Source organism: Gambusia affinis, linkage group LG18 (genome assembly GCF_019740435.1).
Source record: "Gambusia affinis linkage group LG18, SWU_Gaff_1.0, whole genome shotgun sequence".
NCBI classification, from domain to species: domain Eukaryota; kingdom Metazoa; phylum Chordata; class Actinopteri; order Cyprinodontiformes; family Poeciliidae; genus Gambusia; species Gambusia affinis.
The window spans coordinates 438,947-456,802 of NC_057885.1; the positions used below are offsets into that span (position 1 = coordinate 438,947).

Consider the following 17,856-nt stretch of genomic DNA (forward strand, 5'->3'; position numbering starts at 1 on the left):
TAGGTTTTTTTTCTGTCTGTTTTCTATTTTTTAATGAAAAATAAAGTTGTTGTTTTTTGGGGGTTTTTGCAGGCCTAATAGCTGCAGGTAAATGTTAAAACATAAAGAACAAAAACATCCAACTTTGTGACAAACATGGTGTTTTCTTTTATTTACTACACATTTCTTATTATCTCAGGGCATTTTTTTAACTCTTCATGTTGCTCAGTCAGTGACGTAGATCTTACGTTGACATTGCCTTCATTTGACCATTAGAGGGCGCAACATAATCACCCAATCATTCATCCTTGGCTCTTATTCTGAAATCAAAAACACATCTGCATCATTTTTGCGTCGTTTAGCCTTAAATCCACCAGCACAATTATTATTCACTATTGATCCTTTAAAGGAGAATCATGTTTTATTCACAACCTCACATCCAGGTGATTTGTACCACGATCAGAAAAACTCTCATGTCTGAGATGCAATAAATCACAGATAAAAAAAAATAAAAAGAGAAGAAAGAAAACACTTGATTCCTTTTAAATTTATTGAAGATTTAAATGATAATTATTTAGATGCACATTAAAGTTAATTGGTGAGAGAACGGAGTTATGCATGATAAAACCTCAGCGCTCTGAATGTTGTGTAGTGGAAAAATACTGAAAAATGTTGTGGACAGGTTATAAAACAACCAGCTCCTGAGACTGGATGACACACAGAACAGCAAGAAGTCGTGCACAGATCATTTGTGAATTGCTCTTGCAACTGCAAAGTATTTGCTGCACGTAAATTTCTCTAGGAACCACTTTTGGATACCTTTTGTACTTTTTATTCCTTTTTCTAAATCATGCCCAATGAGATCAATTTTACTTATGACCTCTTAAATGTTTGCGTTATTGCTTACATCAAACTATGACGTACTTTATATTTAAGAATTTTTTTATTTGCTTTTTTGTTTTGGCTCTTCACTTTTCGTTGTGCCACATGACATACATAACTTCTTAAACATCGCGCATCTCTTCGTAGCCGCACATTGTTTCTCATTTACATACTTTTTGTCTGTTATTTTTGATTCATATTTAGACATATCAGTTATTTTTTTTAGCGGTTAATCACACTGTTATGGAAGCGATTATCAATCATCTCATTTTTATGAACTACAGACACCTGAAGTCCTTAACAGCCAACATCCTGTCCTCCTGCAGCCCCATGGATGATTTCTACACCGGGCAGCTGTGTGAAGAAGCTGACATGTCTTTGATAGCTGAATCCAGGTCCAAATCCTTCTGTTGGATTTTGATCTTCTCCAGACAGCCTCTGAGGAAATTGGAGCCAACCATATCTTTAACGCCACCTGGGGAGTGAAAAATGGAAAGAACGCATTTACAGTGGACTTCTGTTAATTGTTTTTTTCTCCTTTTCTGGCTTCAACATCACCGACTCACAGATTGTTTTACTCTGTTCTCTCTTTGTGAAGAGTGAAACAGGGCTTTAAGGATGTAAAGAAATAAAAGTACACACCTAGAAGACCTCCAATGGCGAGACGCCCCTCTCTCAGCTCCGTCAGATATTCGGGGGCATCATAAGTATACATCTCTGCATTTGCTTCATCTAAAAATGTAACCGCTTTCACCACATTCTCAAAAAAAGTAATCCTCAGCTGCTTCATAGCGTTTGTCAGAATGTGTTTTTGCTTCCTGATGGTGAAATGAATCTCCTGCAACCCAGAAACAGAGACACGGAAATCCATTTTTGTTACAGATATATTCAGAAATCACTGAGAAATATATTCACGCACGTTCGTGTTATTATTGGCTTCCACGACTGCCAGCAGCTCTCCTTGTGAGGACATCATGCTCAGAATGGTTCCCTCCATCTGCGTGAAGTCCCCCCAAAATTCAACTCTGAAGCCAAGATCTTTGATCGCTTGGAAAACTACAAACAAGCGGGAAAATCACACTTCAGACACAATCGTCACTGACTGTCAGCACATATTTCCACCTAACATCTGGTGTTGAGCGCAAATATCCAGACTAAGCTGAGCATGTCAGCACATGAGTGGGTGTTTAAGCTCATCTGCATCTTATATAATTCAGTGCGGCGTCACCACCTGAGGTGTTGAAAATGGTGAATCCTTCGCCAGCGAAAAAGCTGCCAGGTCGGATGTTCTGATGGCAGAGCCAGAGCTCGTCGGCGTCCGCCTCCCAGGGCATGCTGAGGTTTAGCCAGTGGCCTTTGCGCACGCAGCCGTCCATCTGCGGCTCAAACTGTAGATAAACAGTCAACAGGGCCTTCAGGGGAGCGCAGTGCCTTTGTCACATTACGACAAACTTCAGTAAAAACTTCAGAAGTAAAAAAAAAAACAAAAACAAAAACATGGTCTTCATTTTTAGCTTACTCTGAAAAGTGTGGTCTGCATTTATATTTCATCCCCTTTATTCTACAGCCCTTAAAAAACCCGAAATGCAAACACTCCAGAAGTCATCAGAAGTCATCTAGTAGTAGATAGACTCCATCGGTGTGTAATTTAATCTCAGTATGAATCCGAATGTTCTGTGAAAACCTCCCAGGTCTATTTGCTGAGCAAACAGACCAAAATCATGGAGACTAAAGAGCGGACAGATCAGAGAGGAAGTCCTGGGGAACTTTAAATGCACTTTGGTTTTTTAAAAAAAAACATCCCCAGGCTTGAACAGATCACTGTTTAATCTATGATCCAACAAGTGAATCAGTCTGGCACAAATGCAAATCTACCAGAACAGAGGAGATTCTTCTTATGGGTACAACTGTCCAAAATATCGTTTTTATATTGATCTTGTGTTGCAAGCGAATATCATCAAAATTACAAGAAATAAAGCCTTGAAATTTTTCACTCTGAGTGTAATGAATCTACATATTATATGAGTTTTAATTCCTCAGATGAGTGTGAAAAATATTGACCATTTCTGCAGTATTGCATTGTACCTGTACAGTTATTTGCATGGTTTCCACTACGCTTACTAATGTGTTAGAATAGCCAAAGTCCCGACCTACATAAAAATTTAAAATCTCTTCCATTTCTTCAGAACAGATGCTGACAGAACTTATAGTAGCTTACAAAAGGGAATTAACAAAAACTTCAGTCTCTACATGTTTAAAGCTGGAAGAAACATGACCCAAAGGACTTGTGGGTGTAATTGTAACTAAAGCCAACTCAACAAAATACTGACCCAAAAGGGTTGAATACAAATTCAGGCAACAGTTTCCAGAATGTATTTGTAAGAAAAGATAGAGACTCATCTTCGAACTCCAAAACATTTGGAAAACACTGTTTAATAGTCAAAAGACATTAAGAAATGTCCAGGAATCTTTTTATGATTGCTTGTGAAGACCCTACTGTTTAGGCTTGAACATTAAATAAGTCCGACTAGTAATTCCAGTAAAAAAAAACCCCAAAAAACCCCAACCATGACCAGGTGAAATAAGCTTTCTTGACTAGTGAATAGTTTCAGGGCGATAAATATAAACTACCTCAACAATCAACTTGTCCTTGCTGGTCAGGATCCCACCCAGGGCCAATCGAAGTTGCCCGGAAATGACCTCCTTTGTCTGTTTGGAGTGCATTCCCACCACCAGTCCAGGCAGGCCGTCCACCTCCAGAATGACAAACTTTCCCCGGTTGCTCACATCCAACTTCGACGAAAGAGAAAGTCATGAACTGATCCCCGTATCGAAAACCTTACTGTATCTTACTGGAAGCTCACCGTGTGCCACTTCCCGTCGTTGAGCTTTGGACCCCCTGTCACGCTGACTTGTACATCTTCTTTGCTGATCTGCATGAGGGGGAACCCTTCTTTCAGGGACAAAACAAACCAGTCCTCTCCATTTTTGGTGTCTCCGTAGAAAATCGCTCCTTCGGGGTCAAAGGTCCGGAACTGAAAGGTGGACTTGATGCTGCGCGATGCGGATAAAGGAGAAACATGGCTGCCTAATTCAAACGTCATAGTTGTGTTTAAGAGTCTGAGGGACGGGTTTTAAATCTCCTCATAATAGCGTGACAGAGTCCTGCTCACCTGCGGATCTCGGTGAGGTTGGCTGTGGTGCGGATCAGCGGCCTCCAGGGGTTTCTCTCCTGGCCGAGGTAGATGATTGAATCCCCAGATACCTTTTTCTAGAAGGCACAGGCGTGATGATAAGGCTCTTGGCTCAATTAACACTAATGCATTCGCTCTGTTTCTGCACCGTCAATGTTCATTGTGTTTTCCAATCAGATATGCTGATCGATCAGAGGTTAAAAGCCCGTCGATCAAACCCAATACATAATTACTCCGTAACAAAAGACGGAAGGGCGATTTCTTAATAATGCCCCGTAATGCGGTGCCGAATCAATGTCGATGCCATTTATACACACAGGTGAATTGAAATAGTGAAACTCAAAAAGAAAGACGACAAAGACAGCAAAACCAAACTAATCATTTGATTAATTACTTCAAATAGAAATATTTGCATAAAAATATCTGGAGATTGGATTTATTAAATGATTTATTCTTGGTGTCGGTAAGAAAAATTATTCTTAAGAATAAAAATGTGTTAGCATCTTTTAGAAAAAGGGAATTGTGTTTGGAAGACATAATAAATACTTTTCCAAACCGATTATTATTATGCTACTTTCAAATTTAAAAGTCTTTCTATGTGCATCTATCTATGTCTCTGTATTTCAGCTAAAATTATTTGGCCTTGGTTTAGTAAAAAAAAACAAAAAACGAAGGTTCAGCCCCTTAATGGACCTCATGGACCCACTGACTTGTCTTCGAGTCAATGGGTCCATCAGGTTACCCGTGTCCTCATGACAGTTAAGGGGTTTTAAAGTCAAGAACAAACACATACACATAAGCTTGTCAAAAATCTCTACATTTGCACCTATAAGAATATCATACAATATCTTGATAGTTTTTTTTTCTTCTCATTTTTTGATGTAAATTGAACAAGTTGCCTTTTTTGAGTGCACTGTTGACCAAAGTCCTAAGTAAACAATTGTCTGGCTTTGTTTAACTAGGATGTAGTATATAGTAAATTAAAGTATTTCAGGCCCGTATGGACCGGCTTTTTAACATTATAATTTATGCTAACACCTGCGCAGGATGTTTTGACCATCAAACTTTAATTTTAACTTTCAATTTAAATCTACGAGCGTTTACGTAACTCAACAGTGAATAAAACGAACACATACTGCAGGGAAAAATACACTTGCGAACAGATTTAAAGACGTCAAGCCTCGGACACACATAATCCTCAAACGACAGCGTTACATACTTTACCGTTCCCCTGTCCATCAACTCTCCATCCCGTGAGGCAGACAGCTAAGAGCAATCCACCTGCCACTGCTTTCCAAAACACTGCCATCCTTCTGCCTCCCAGTCCTCCCAGCATGCACTCTCTAAAGCCCCAGGGTGGTCTTGGCACTCTGGAGCTTTCTCGTGGGATAAATAGCGGCGAGATTGCCACAGCGTGTGTGAGTGGAGCGTAGGTGAGTGTTGGCACACTGTCACGGGGTCCAGAGGGCAAACGGAGAGCGGTCAGCGCAGGTGATCGATCCTCTGGAGGAAGCGCTTCGGCCGCGACTCATGTGGTAGTTTAAAGGTTGGTGGGTGGGAGTAGTGCAGCTCACAGTGTATAAGGAAAAAAAACAGAAAAGAAAAACTGTTCAAATAAAATAAATGTTGGTATTCCTGATAAAACCTTGGAGCAAAACCCACATTTAGATGTGTATTATATATTAAAAAAAACAACAACAACAACAACAAAAGTGTTGAATTCATGGAGATTAAAGGAACTAAATCGAGCCTCCAACTGCTTGCCGGGGTCAGCGACCTCAGTGCAGCCACTGGTGTGTGTTTACCCATGCCGCAGGAACCTGATGCACCCGCCGCTGGCTCCTGATTTGTCTGTCTGTGTGCATGCGAGACTTCAAGCCACAGCGCTCTGCTGTCTCCTTTCTGCTTGCTGGATTCCCCTTGATACCATCTCCTTCCAGGAAGCCTGTGATAACTGGGAAGTACTGGGAAAAGAGCAACTGACACACAAACAGCCTCAATCTGCTACTCAGCTGCTGAGGATTAGGAGCTGATCTGAAAATGTCAAATCAAAGCTGAACATGAAATTCTTCCTCCTCTTGGTTGTTTTTAAAGCATAACACCATTTAACCGATCTGATGCCGATAAAAGTAACAGAAGGTGACAACGTTGGTGTAAACAATACCTTTTTTGATTGTCACACTGCTGTGCAGCTTTTACAGAAATAAAACTAAAGACCTTAAATGCACCAGGAATCGAACATATTAGTTTTTCTCTGTCATTCTGGTGCATCACTACTAACATCTGCATTGATGACATTTGTCTAAGCAGTTACTGTAAACTGTAAAAGCTGGGTGATAACCTGCAAAAGAAAGCCGCTTGCTCAAAACTGATCACTGATTCCTTCAAAGCAAGTATTTATGTCAATGAAAGCGTCTTCGTCATCGAAATAAAAAACCCTGTCACCATGCTTACGAAAGAGACTGTCAAAAGGCTTTGTCATGTTTTCATTGTGAAAGTTCACTCAAAGTTTCCCCAACACAAAATATCAAATATTGGTGGCATTATCTAAAAATGCCCACGAAAGCATTTCACAGTGTTTGCACAGCCATTGAAAGCTATGCTAAGTTAAACATTACTGTATTTATAGAGGTCATTGAGTACAACAAACTCAATGTCTATACTTTACAATTTTACCTCATATGCTCTTCGCAGTTCTACAGTCACTTTGGTGAACTTCTCAAATCGTCCTCCATGTTTGCAAAGCAGTGAGAGCATTTCTCAAAACAATTGGTACAAATATTAAAATACCGTAATTTACCTGCGAAAGTCAGCAATCAATTTAAAATCCTTACATTATTCCTTAAAGGTAAATAGATGTGTCAATGAACATGTCAGCACCTCAGAATGATCAGACGGGTGAAATGAAAGCGCAGTCTCTCAAAATGAATACAATTTCCTTTAAGGAACGTCTCAGATTGAAAGATTTGTTAATCAGCTCTGAAGGTTTCTCTTTCTTAATGAGATGTTTCTGATAATGAAGTGGGTGGAGCTTGGCTTGGGTTGCTAGGTGAGGGGCGGGGCCAACCAACTGTGACTTCATAAATGGGAGGTTTTTTAAACGACTCGTTTTCCAGACACCAAAATACATTAACTTATTAGCGCTTAGCCTGGAAGCAGAAGAGACCTAAGCAGATGTACAAAAATGTGCAAAAGGAAATTTTGCACAATAGGTCTCCGTTAAACTTATCTAATCAATATGCGCAAAAAATGTCTTACTCCCATTTTGAAGAGTGGCTAAGAGAAGCAAACTTCTGTGACAGGTTTTATTTACTTCCTGAGAAACAGAAAGTTCCTAAATACGCTGGTTAATTTAAAAAAGGAAACTAGAAAGAAATGCAACAAAATGTTAAGTGGTGCCATAAAAAAGAAAGAAATCTTAATGTAGAGGTGAATAAGTGTACATAAAAATAATGTTTAGACTTTTTTTATGATTTTATAGTAAGATTATGCTAGTACAATTAAAATTGTATTTATTTTTAGGGGGTTTTTTACACATCTTACCAGGACTGCTAATAATTACAGAGATCACTCCATAATAAAAAAACAAACAAATTAATCATTAGAAAACTCCGAGGTCAAATGACAAAGTTGTAAACTAGCATTTAATGGCAGAAAATCCGTTAAAAAACAAGTCCAGACAAGCTCTTTTTTTATTGGGTCATCAGGTTAATACTTTATTTTGTTTGATTGCAGCAAAGAGAAAGGAAAGGGAGACAGAAAACAAGGTTGAGGAGGGAGGAAGGACAAGAAGAATGTCAGAAAAAGGAGACTACAGACTTTGGGAGAGCTGTGGCTACAAGCCTTTGTATCAAATCTAAAGACAAAGTCGTCAGGCAACATTAAAACATCTTTTAAAAATAACATTAACATATTCTGTGGGCTCTATATGGCACAGTATTACCCTAGACATGTACACGATATTGAAACAGTTTAGCCACACTCCTACATCTATGAACAGCTTCATAGCAGTAAAAGCCATGAACTCTATCTCCAAACCGTATGAAGAAAACTCTCGTTTACCGTTTAAATTTCTTATGCCATAACAAGGCACCTTAGCAGTTGAAATCTGGCAGATCCATGTCTTACTATATATAGTTATTTAAATATCAAAGCGGAGGCACATTCATTTGAACTAAAACATACAGTAAATAGTTGTATATTACCACCAGATTCCAGTCCAGTCACCACGATACGTCAATTTTGCATGCTTTTGGTCTGTCATAACCATGATGGCAAACTATGGCATAAGAAATGGGCCAAAAAACACAAACGTGTCCATCTACAGGAATGGCTTGAGACAGTGTACTGGAGACAACAAGGCTTTTTATTATTAATTTAGTTATTTTTTTCTTTTTCTTTCTTTTTTTTTGTTTTGTTTTTTACAATGAAACTTAACTCACAGAAGAGTCCAAAAGAAATGATAATAATAATAATAAAAACAAAAACAGAAACAGGTGGCCGATAAACTGCCAAGGGATACGCTGCTTAGGCAGATTTATTTTGGTTTTTCATATTTGCACAGTCACACACTCTCGCAAACTCATAAACTGAAAAGGCTTGTAACCACACCGGAGGGGATCTGTGGCGCTCCCCTGCAGTCGGCCACATTGTGTTATTTAACACCTTTAGTCAGAACCAACAGAGGCATACTTGCACACACACACAGAAGTACATGTAGTCCGTTTAGAGGAGGTGCAGCAAGCTCGAATGTGCGCAAAGACAGAGGTGGGGCTATGGAGAAAAAAAATAATACAAACTTCTAAAAAAAAAAAGAAAGAGGCTATTTTTCTTCTGCAGCCTGAAGTTTGACAAGGATATGGAAGATTAACAGAAATCCAGAAAATAAGAAGTAACAAAACGTAAAGAAACCCTGTGCACACAAAGCCAATTTGCTGAGGATATAAACAGTTAGGAAGCGAGTGTTGCTCATGCTTTGTGGATAACAAACCCAAGTTTACTGACATGTTCCTAGGACTACTGTATATATGCATACCAGACGTTATACGGTTCTTCAACAGGTTACTTGTGTTGAAACAAAGAGAAAAAAAAAAAAAGGAACTGAAACCAACTCTACCATTAATGCAGCTGTACTTCATTAACCTCGTGACTAAATTTACATTCATGTTTTTAAGTTTACTCCCCTTCCCGCCCCCCCCATCCCTCTGTTCACTGAAGCCACTTCCATCTGGGAAGAGGGCTAAACAACAAAAACAACATAGTTTAACAAAACCAACACACCGAGAACTTTACACGTAACAAAAAGGCCCCAGCAGGGCGTCGGGAGAGTTTTGGCCCGTCCCTTTGGCTGCTAAGCTCAGCCTTTTCCTACCTCTTAGTAAATGACACAGGATATAGAGCAGACCTTTTCCCAATCTACCCCTCGGTATTAAGGGTTTTTTTTATTTTTTTTATTCCCCAGCAATCATTTCTTGTCGGATCCTTCTGATTCAGAGCCCAACAGTTTTGTTCCCACATATAACCGTCTTCCTATAAAGAAATAAGACAATACCCTAAATCCTTCCTGGTTGCAAAGATTGGGCCTTTTCCTCTTTCAAGCAAGAGGGAAAAAAAAAACAAAAAACTACACAATACAAAGGCTGACTGGTCTTTATTCTTTTCCTTTTTAATACCTATTTCAAAGAAATGAGATGAAAAATGGAAGTGCAATGGTCTACCAGCCTTTAATTATTATTTTTTACCCAGTGGCCAGCTACATTTCCAAAGCAGCTACATATGTCTCCTTTAAGTGACCACTACTTGTCTATTTTGTGCACATAAAATATAAACTATTGTAAATGCTATACAGATCCTACAGTGCCAACTTGTCACAAAGTCATCAGGTTTGTTGACACCTAAAAGGAATGATCAGGATTTTTTAACGAGGTTCTCCTAAAACGACATGAGCACTTTTTTTTTTTATCTTATAGAGCAGATAACTCTCTCATTTTCATCATCTAGTATTAATCCAGATTAGTTAATCCCAAAGGCTGAAGTTAATGCCTAGATCTAGAGGTTCTGTGGACTTCTAAAACATCTACAGTCTCAGAAAAGTGACTGTGGTTTTTGTGAGGACTATTAATCAAATGATCATCACACATGCATTTGGCGATTGGCAACAGAGAAGATGATGATTATTCGCACAGGAAATGTAGGTAGGAAAAAGTTCGTCACCAATTCTCTTCCTGTGTGAAACGTGTTCCAAGAACTAAACGTGTGAAGCGTTTCCAGTCAAAGTAAATTGTTTGCACTTTTGGAAAATGCCAAATTACAGATGTTTACGCGGCCCCACTTTTCTATTTTGTAGCACGGATGTCGCACAATCTCCATTTCGCCTGTATCTTATCAGAAGCGATGAATAATAAACAATGCAGATGTGACTAAAGCACGAAATATACAACGTTTTCCCCTTAAACAGAATGATTTGTTCACCCTTGACTGGAGCCCTTTTAAAGGCCTCAGTGGCAGCTCTGCTCACTTTCAGGTCCGTCATGTAAAAACAGCATAATTCGTGCGCATGACTGGTACTGGTAATTGCTGCGTCTGGTTTTTGTTGGTGTGTAAATGTTGTGAATGAACTGAGCAAAAAAGGCAAAAGTGAAAAACAGAGAAGGATGATAGTTTTAAGACACTTTTCTGCTCCAGTTAAAGTGAATGGTTGCAATACGGAGAGCGTCTGCAGGTAAAAAACAGAATCATTAAGACGCACTGAAATAATTCACTTCATGAAAGCTGTATAGTTTTTAGACAAAAAGCAGATGATTGTCGAAAGCATAAAAATTACATTTAAAACATCACTGAAGCTAATGAAGCGCTTAGCCAAACCAAATTTACCTCAACTCCCCTAATAGGACCTGATAAAAATTAACACATTTTGTTTTAGTTCTTATTATTAATAAATAATATTCCAGTTAACAGTGTCTACTTTGTTTTATCTGATTTCAGGAGAGCACAATTTGCTTCATTGCATTTTGATTTAGAAATTAACTGGATAAAGAAGGGAAAATTTGACAAAACTGTTAACTTTTCTGACATGTAAAAATAGCAAAGAGAGCGGCATTAAACTAGATCAATAGATTAATAATCATTACTTGATTATTCAGAGTAATAATCAAGTAGTGAGACCTGGAAAAGAAATTTCCCTGAAAGGTTTAGAGAGTCACAGAGATAAAGATTCATAAAAAAAAAAAAAAAGAGTTTGCATAATGCGTAATGCTGTCATTATTTAAACTGAAGTTCTTATAAGACAGAAAAATCTCTTCTGTCGTGGCTCCTCTACAAATTACTGCGTTATCTTCAGCTTCTGGGTTCAGATAGTCCTCATTTTTACAAGATGCAGATACCTCGAGAGATATCTAATGTAGATAAGATATTAAGTGCTCATAACATTTTAACAGAGCCCTCTTTGAAAAAAAATCCCAAACTATCTCTTTAAGAAGCTCACTGTCATCCACTCCCATCCAGCCATAATTTTGACTTCCTAACGATTTGGATATGAGGAATCGCCTCTAAAAGCACTTCTACACACTGACCTACAGGAGCTATTCCAACGAGAGTGGGAATGCTGCGAGAATCTCACATGGAATGGTCTAGATTCACTCATCCACAAGTACTCAGAAATACACGCGCACTCATACCTGCTTCAGCCAAACACTGCATGCACAAACTGCCCTACGTATATATGCATGTACGTGCTTGAATACAGCTTTCTTGGACAGTATGACAGCAGGGCAACCCTGCGTTCCCACGCCCTCGTACAAAAATACGCTCCGACTGTGTCGTTTCATGCCCTATCCGGACCCATACAACGCCTTCCCTGAAGATCCTCGTTGTGTGGCGACTATAAAGGGAAGTAGACTGGACTAATTCTCCGAGCAACAAACACCCTGTTCGCAGTTTGTATTTTTATATTGTAGATATAATAACGAGTCAGAGAGGAAAAATGAATCAAGCTCCAGAACAACAGCACACTACAAGAGAACAGGAGAGGGAGAGGAGCAGGAGTAAAAAAAAAAAAAAAGGCGGAGAAGTGATACGTCACTTTAACATCGGCCTCTCCACCCTGTGTCTTTACTCCGTCCCCGCCCCTTCACACAAACTTCTGTAATGCCTAGCTCTGATCTCTGCAGAATAAAGTGAGCCAGTCAGCATGGTCCCCCTTCCCCTCCCAGCCAGAGCAGACAAGGTTGTCCTGTTTGAGTTATACTCCTTACAGTGCAGCTGTGTCCTACTGTTTACTGCCGCTGCCATCTCGCTGCTTTTTGCCACTGCCGCCGCTGCTGTAGAGGCCGGGGTTTGCCACGAGCGGGTGAGGTGCTGCACCCATGTAAGGTCCAGCAGTGGCTGCGTAGTTGAAGATGGTGGGGAGGAACGGCAGAGGCTCCACCTTATCCCCTCCTGGCGCCATCATGTTCAGAGCCACAGGAAGTGCGGCCAAGTTATAGGGGTAGGCTAATAGCTGGGGCCCGTAAAGCAGCTGGTAAGGGTCCGGGTAGAACGGCAGCTTGCTGAGGTCGCCCCCGTCAGGTATGATGACCTTCCCCAGTGGGCCAAAGGGCAGTGCTCCAGGAGGATAAGTAGACATGAGGAGGTTTTCCTCCTGCTTCTTAACCGATCTGTAGCTGTCTGGCACAATGAGGGGAAGGGGATAATCCTGGGTGGGGTAGTCAGCTGGGGTCGTGTCCCCCTGCTGTGAATCTCTGGAAGAGAAAGTGTCCTGATGGTCCGGCTGAGGCGGCTGGGAGGCTCTGGGAAGAAGCAGAGCGTGTGCAGAGGGGCGTTCAGCAGCACCAGCTGCTCCGGTGGGCAGCGTCAGCCTGTCGAGTCCTTGTGAACTTGAGTGAACCTGCCGGCTCGCCTGAGCCTTCAGTCCAGTAGTTGAAGGGGGCCGGCAGGGGGACTTAGGAGTGTGCCTGCGCAAACAGGGTCCATTTATAGTGGTTTGGGTAGACATATGTTGGGGTGATGCTACAGGGCTCAGAGGCTCTTCTTTAGGGACAATGAGAGCAGTTTGCTCCTGTGGAGAATGAGCAATCCTGGAGATTTTCTCTTTCTCAATTTCCATGTTCCTCCTCCGTTCCCTCTGTTTCTCCAGCTCCAGCTCTGCCTCTCTTTGCCTTTCAATCTCCCTCTCCCGAGCTAAAATAGAGGACATGGTCAGGTCTTGTGCTTCGTCGGGAGACGGACTCCGGGACAGGGACTGGACTCTGCGATCTTGGAGCAGAGGCGGTTCTTTGTAGCCCGTGTGTAAAATTGTACTGGTGCCGCTCTGCCTCTCTCTGTCAATAATGACCCCATCCCGTCTTGCGAATCCCCCTTCAGAGTTGGGAGCTGTTGTCATGGAAACAGGAGGAGCAGCAGTGGTTATTCTGGTCTGTGATGTCATGGGCACATTCGGAGAGGTGTTGTTGGAAGTCACAAAGTGCAAAGGGCTGGCTTTTCTGTGGATCTGACTGTCCAGACTTTTCTTAATTGGCATGCGATAGTCAAGACAGTCAGGCCCGTTCATGACGAGCACACTCTGGAGTGACGAGGGTGCAACAGGTGGGACCTCAGGTTTGGTGGGTGTGAGGTGAACTGGACTTTCTGATGGAGTTTGTGGTATGGGCTCTTTGTCTGGAGCAGTAAGTGCATGCTGTGTCAGTTCAGGTCCTTCACTTGAGTTTGATTTCAGGTGTTTGCTTGTAACGTCACTTGGATGATCATCACGCCGCTGTGATGCCAAACAGTCGCTGCCACTTGGTACCTCTGGAGGTGAATAGCTGATAACTGAAACAGAAAGAGCACTGGGAGTCTGTCCTTTATCAATCTCTGGATCTGTGCAAAGAGGTTCAGCAACTCGTTCAGGGGGTGTTGCCTCTGAGTTGTTATCTTCTTTTTCTCTTTCTGGAGAACTACTTAAGTCATGACGTCGGATATGGCGAGTTAGCGCTGATGATGTCTTGCACACCTTATGACACTGCGGACAGGTGTGTCTCGATAAGGCTCTTCTGCTTAGACGACTTGGACTAGAACTGCTGCCTCCTAGTCCAAGCGGCCCCCCTTTATCTTCATTGAACTTTGAGATTTCAGGCATGGATTTGATCCCAACGCCTGCCGCTTGTTCACCACATTTAGTGGTCACAGAGGATGCCTCAGTGGGTTTAGGATGCTGGGCTTTCTGGTGGTCTTCCAACTTTTCCCTTGAGGGGAAAGTGGCCCGACAGAAGAGGCATACAAACTCTAGCAGATGGCTGAGCTCGTGTTTGTCTCGCTTCCTGGGGCTTGAGAACCAGCGGCCACATGTGCCACACTCTGCTGCATTCCCATTAGTCCAAGGCCTCCTCTTTATTCCTGTGGGAGTCACTGAGGTAGACAGAGGGGGCTTTGGAGAGCACACAGGGGGGGTGGAAACCTCATGACAGGGCTCTTTAACCTGTTCCTCTACATCCTGTTTTTTCTCCTTTAAAGGGGAAGAGAGATTATCCTTCTTTCTTTCCTCTTTAACATCCTTGTTAGGTTTAGACAGTTTCTCAGCCTCCTCAGTTGTCCTGTCCTCCTCCTCATCTTGTGATTTCTCCGTTTGTTTATTCAGAAGCCTCTTCAGCCTCTCTGCCCTCCTCTTGAGTCGGATGGAGCGCTTGTACTTGAGTTTCCGTTGCCAGTTCTTCACTCTCTGTAGATGTGCCTGAGCCTTTTTCTTAGGCTTGTAGGAGTAGTAAGGTCGCCATAAATTATCCTCTATGTCATTGTCACTGTCCTGTTCCCGCACCCCCTTACGAAAGAAGTACTCCCTCACCTCATCAGGTGACTTGGACCTTTCATTCCTGCTCTCTTGGTCCTCCATTTCCTCCTCATCTTCCCCTGCTTCCTTATCCCCATCTTCTTCCAGGCTGGCTCTACTTAGCGGGCGGTGTTTGTGGTGATGGTGGTGTGAGTGGGTTTGCCGTGGCTCCTTAATGGATGACGTTTCGCTGCGTTTGAGTTTTGGAGGAGAAATGCTCTTGTCTCTTTTAAGGTCTGTCTCAGAGATGCTGCGCTTCACTATGGCCTCCTCGCCGATGCGCACAGTTATCTGACACAGTGGCCCTGATTCTTTGGCCTGTGGGCCTCCAGATGCTGACACCTCCTTTGTGGCTGCGATTGTACTCTTATTGTGGGACTTGCGGGATTTGTGAAATGCTCTGCCTATCTCAGTGTCGTGTCTGCCTTTTGAGCACTCGTCTGTTGCGTCTGAACCGTCTCTGGACCTCTTTCTGTGATTATCTGTATTATCCCTTTGCTTTTTGATTGCTTTAGGGCTGCCTTTTATTAAAATCTGACTGCTACTTGTTTCGGGGGATGGGCTCGTTACTGGGCTTTTCTCACTTCCAGAAGTAACCTGATTGCTATGAACAATGACTGAGGATGACACAGCTGCTCCATGAACTATTACAGAGGGTTTAGTATGTCCATATGTTATAACAGAGGGCATCCCTGCTTCTGTGCCTCTACCTGCTTTAAAGGTTTTGAGTTTACTGCTACTGGATATTTTGAAACTGCCCCTCTCCTGCTCTAACTGTAGGGCCTCACTTTCATCTGTTCTAATTTGGGGCTCACGCGCAAGCTCAGATAGGTCTCTGTGCTCAGCAGCAAGAGAGATTGGGAAGCCATCAGGGAAAGCATCTGGATCAGGCTTTAGACTCTGAGGGGGGGCTCCTGCAATGATGCTCTGCAGGTCCCCGGGGCCCAGAGCACAGCCAAGGCCAGTCATGGAGAGGGAGGGGGCATCAGCTGGTGGAAGTAGAAGGCCATTATGTAAGCTGTCACTATAGGTCTTGTAGGGTCTCTTCTGGGAGCGCATGGGGAGAAGGCGGTAGAGCTTGAGGGCATTTGCTTTCTGTTTATAACCCCCATTAGCTGTCTTTTCACTGGAGATCAGGCTCGGATTAATCCCATGAATTGTCTTCTGGTGTGTCTTGAGATTGTAGTAGGTGGCGAAGGCGTCCCAGCAGAAGATACACTGGTAGCGGCGCTCTCCCGTGTGCCACACCTCGTGCTTTGTGCGGTACTCAGCCAGGGCAAAGACCTTGTCGCAGTAATGGCAGGGATATTTACGCCGCCATGAGTGAACGTTAGAATGACGCTTCAGGCTGGATAGGGTCATGTAGGAACGTTCGCACACAGAGCAGAAGTAGATGACGTTGCCATCCACCACCTTCACAAAATGGTTCTCATCACCTGCCAGCAGCTCTGTGGCTGCTGCATCACCAGCTTGGATACGTGCCAGGAGGCTCCGCACTTTCTTCCCCGGCCGTCCTTTGCTGATGTCTGACTGTCCCACAATCACTCCCCCTTCCACTCTCACCTCACCGTCCTCCAGTGGCTCCTCCTTTGGCTGTACGGTCAGCGATGGAGGACGCAGGCCTGGCACCCTGCAGGAGCCCTCGTGGGATTGCAGTCTCTTGCTGTGGATGAAGACTTTGCCACAGTAGCGGCAGCTTAGGGCGCGGCTGCCACGATGCAGCCGCATGTGGACCGTGAGGGAGGAGGCTGAGCTGAACAGCCGATGGCACACGCCACAAATCAACTCTGGCTTCATGCTGTCGGGAGGGGGGTAGGAGGACGAGTGAGGGGGTGCGGTAAGACCTTCGGAAGGTGGGGGAGGCGGTGGAGGTAAGGGTGGAGGGAGGTGGATGGTTGGTGGATGAAGACTTGGTCTGTGGGGACTCCCTGTTTTTCCGACTGGCCTCCCTGTCAGTTTCTCTCTCCTCTCTGCATCCACACCTCTCTGATAGGCTGACGTGCCCAGACTGAAGAGGATCTGAGCCGTCTGAGAGGGCGAGGCCGTTCCATTGGCCACTCTGTGCCTTTCATCCCACCCATCTCCACTAAAACAGCCTCCTAAAGATCCACTGGAAGCTCTTGGGGGTGACCTGTGAATTTGAGAGTCTGAACTGAGTTTGGAGCACTTAAGAGGCGGAGGGGATTTCAGATCCTTCCTGATAAAGGAAGCCATGGGAGAGGAGGAGGAGGAAGGCGAGGAGGACGGAGAGCTGTCATGTCTTGGGGGCTTAAAGGGTCTGTGCTTTACATCCATGGTGGCGTCCAGCTTCCACAGCGACCCCTTGTCTGAGCTCTTGGAGGACAGACGCCGCCGGTGAGGGGAAGGTGAGGATGAGGAAGAGCTGTGACAGTGGTCCGGTGAGGTCAGCGATGTTGGGAGTGGCGCGGCACTAAGCGGGAAGCTTAGGGTGATTTTTGCATTTTTAGGTCCATCACCCATGTCCTCCAGCTTGTCGTCCAGCGTGGCCTCTACGCGATATCCGAGTCGTTTCCCCTTCATGTTCAGCTGCTCGGCTTCCTCTTCCACAGACTGAGAGACCACACCAAGACTGTGGGCAGGTTTAATTAGTGGTTCAGTCTTGCTCACACTGTACAAACTGACAGGTGAATGTTGAACTGGGTGACGGGTACTGAGGGTCACCAACGGTGGAGGTGGGGAAGACAAAGGTGACAATTGCCGACTTTGGTGAAGTGCAGTGTCCTTAGCAGCAGCGCATGAGGGCTTGCAGAGGGGAGCGAGGCCCGGAGCCAGACGTTGTTCTCTCAGATGTGGCTGAGTAAGACCCGCATGGGGGGGGTCCCATACCTTCGCACTGGACACCATGACCAGTCCCCGAAATCTGAAAAAAAAAAATCCCAAAGAGAAACTAATATTAAAATACATAAACCATATCGACTTTTGCATCAGCAAGAAGCATAACAACGAAGTTAGGGTCTAGGCTAATTGTCTATTTAAAAA

At 43.4% G+C, this 17,856-nt stretch overlaps 2 protein-coding genes across 2 annotated transcripts in view; both read right to left on the reverse strand.

Moving 5' to 3' along the window:
- Positions 1-510: 510 nt before the first annotated feature.
- shbg (sex hormone-binding globulin) lies at positions 511-5,879 on the reverse strand. The gene is made up of 9 exons (XM_044098397.1): positions 5,861-5,879; positions 5,275-5,582; positions 4,035-4,132; positions 3,726-3,915; positions 3,493-3,654; positions 2,093-2,249; positions 1,781-1,917; positions 1,504-1,699; positions 511-1,336 (listed from the first exon to the last, which is right to left on the reverse strand). Exons 1-9 carry the CDS (start codon positions 5,862-5,864, stop codon positions 1,203-1,205), a joined length of 1,386 nt encoding a protein of 461 aa, XP_043954332.1. The 5' UTR covers positions 5,865-5,879; the 3' UTR covers positions 511-1,202.
- A 1,863-nt stretch (positions 5,880-7,742) lies between these two features.
- zbtb4 (zinc finger and BTB domain containing 4) overlaps positions 7,743-17,856 on the reverse strand; it is a 30,588-nt gene continuing 20,474 nt past the window's right edge. The window contains exon 2 of the mRNA XM_044098396.1: positions 7,743-17,737. Within this exon, the coding sequence (XP_043954331.1) occupies positions 12,322-17,721 (5,400 nt within the window). The 5' untranslated portion in view covers positions 17,722-17,737 and the 3' untranslated portion in view covers positions 7,743-12,321. The remainder of the gene's footprint in view (positions 17,738-17,856) is intronic.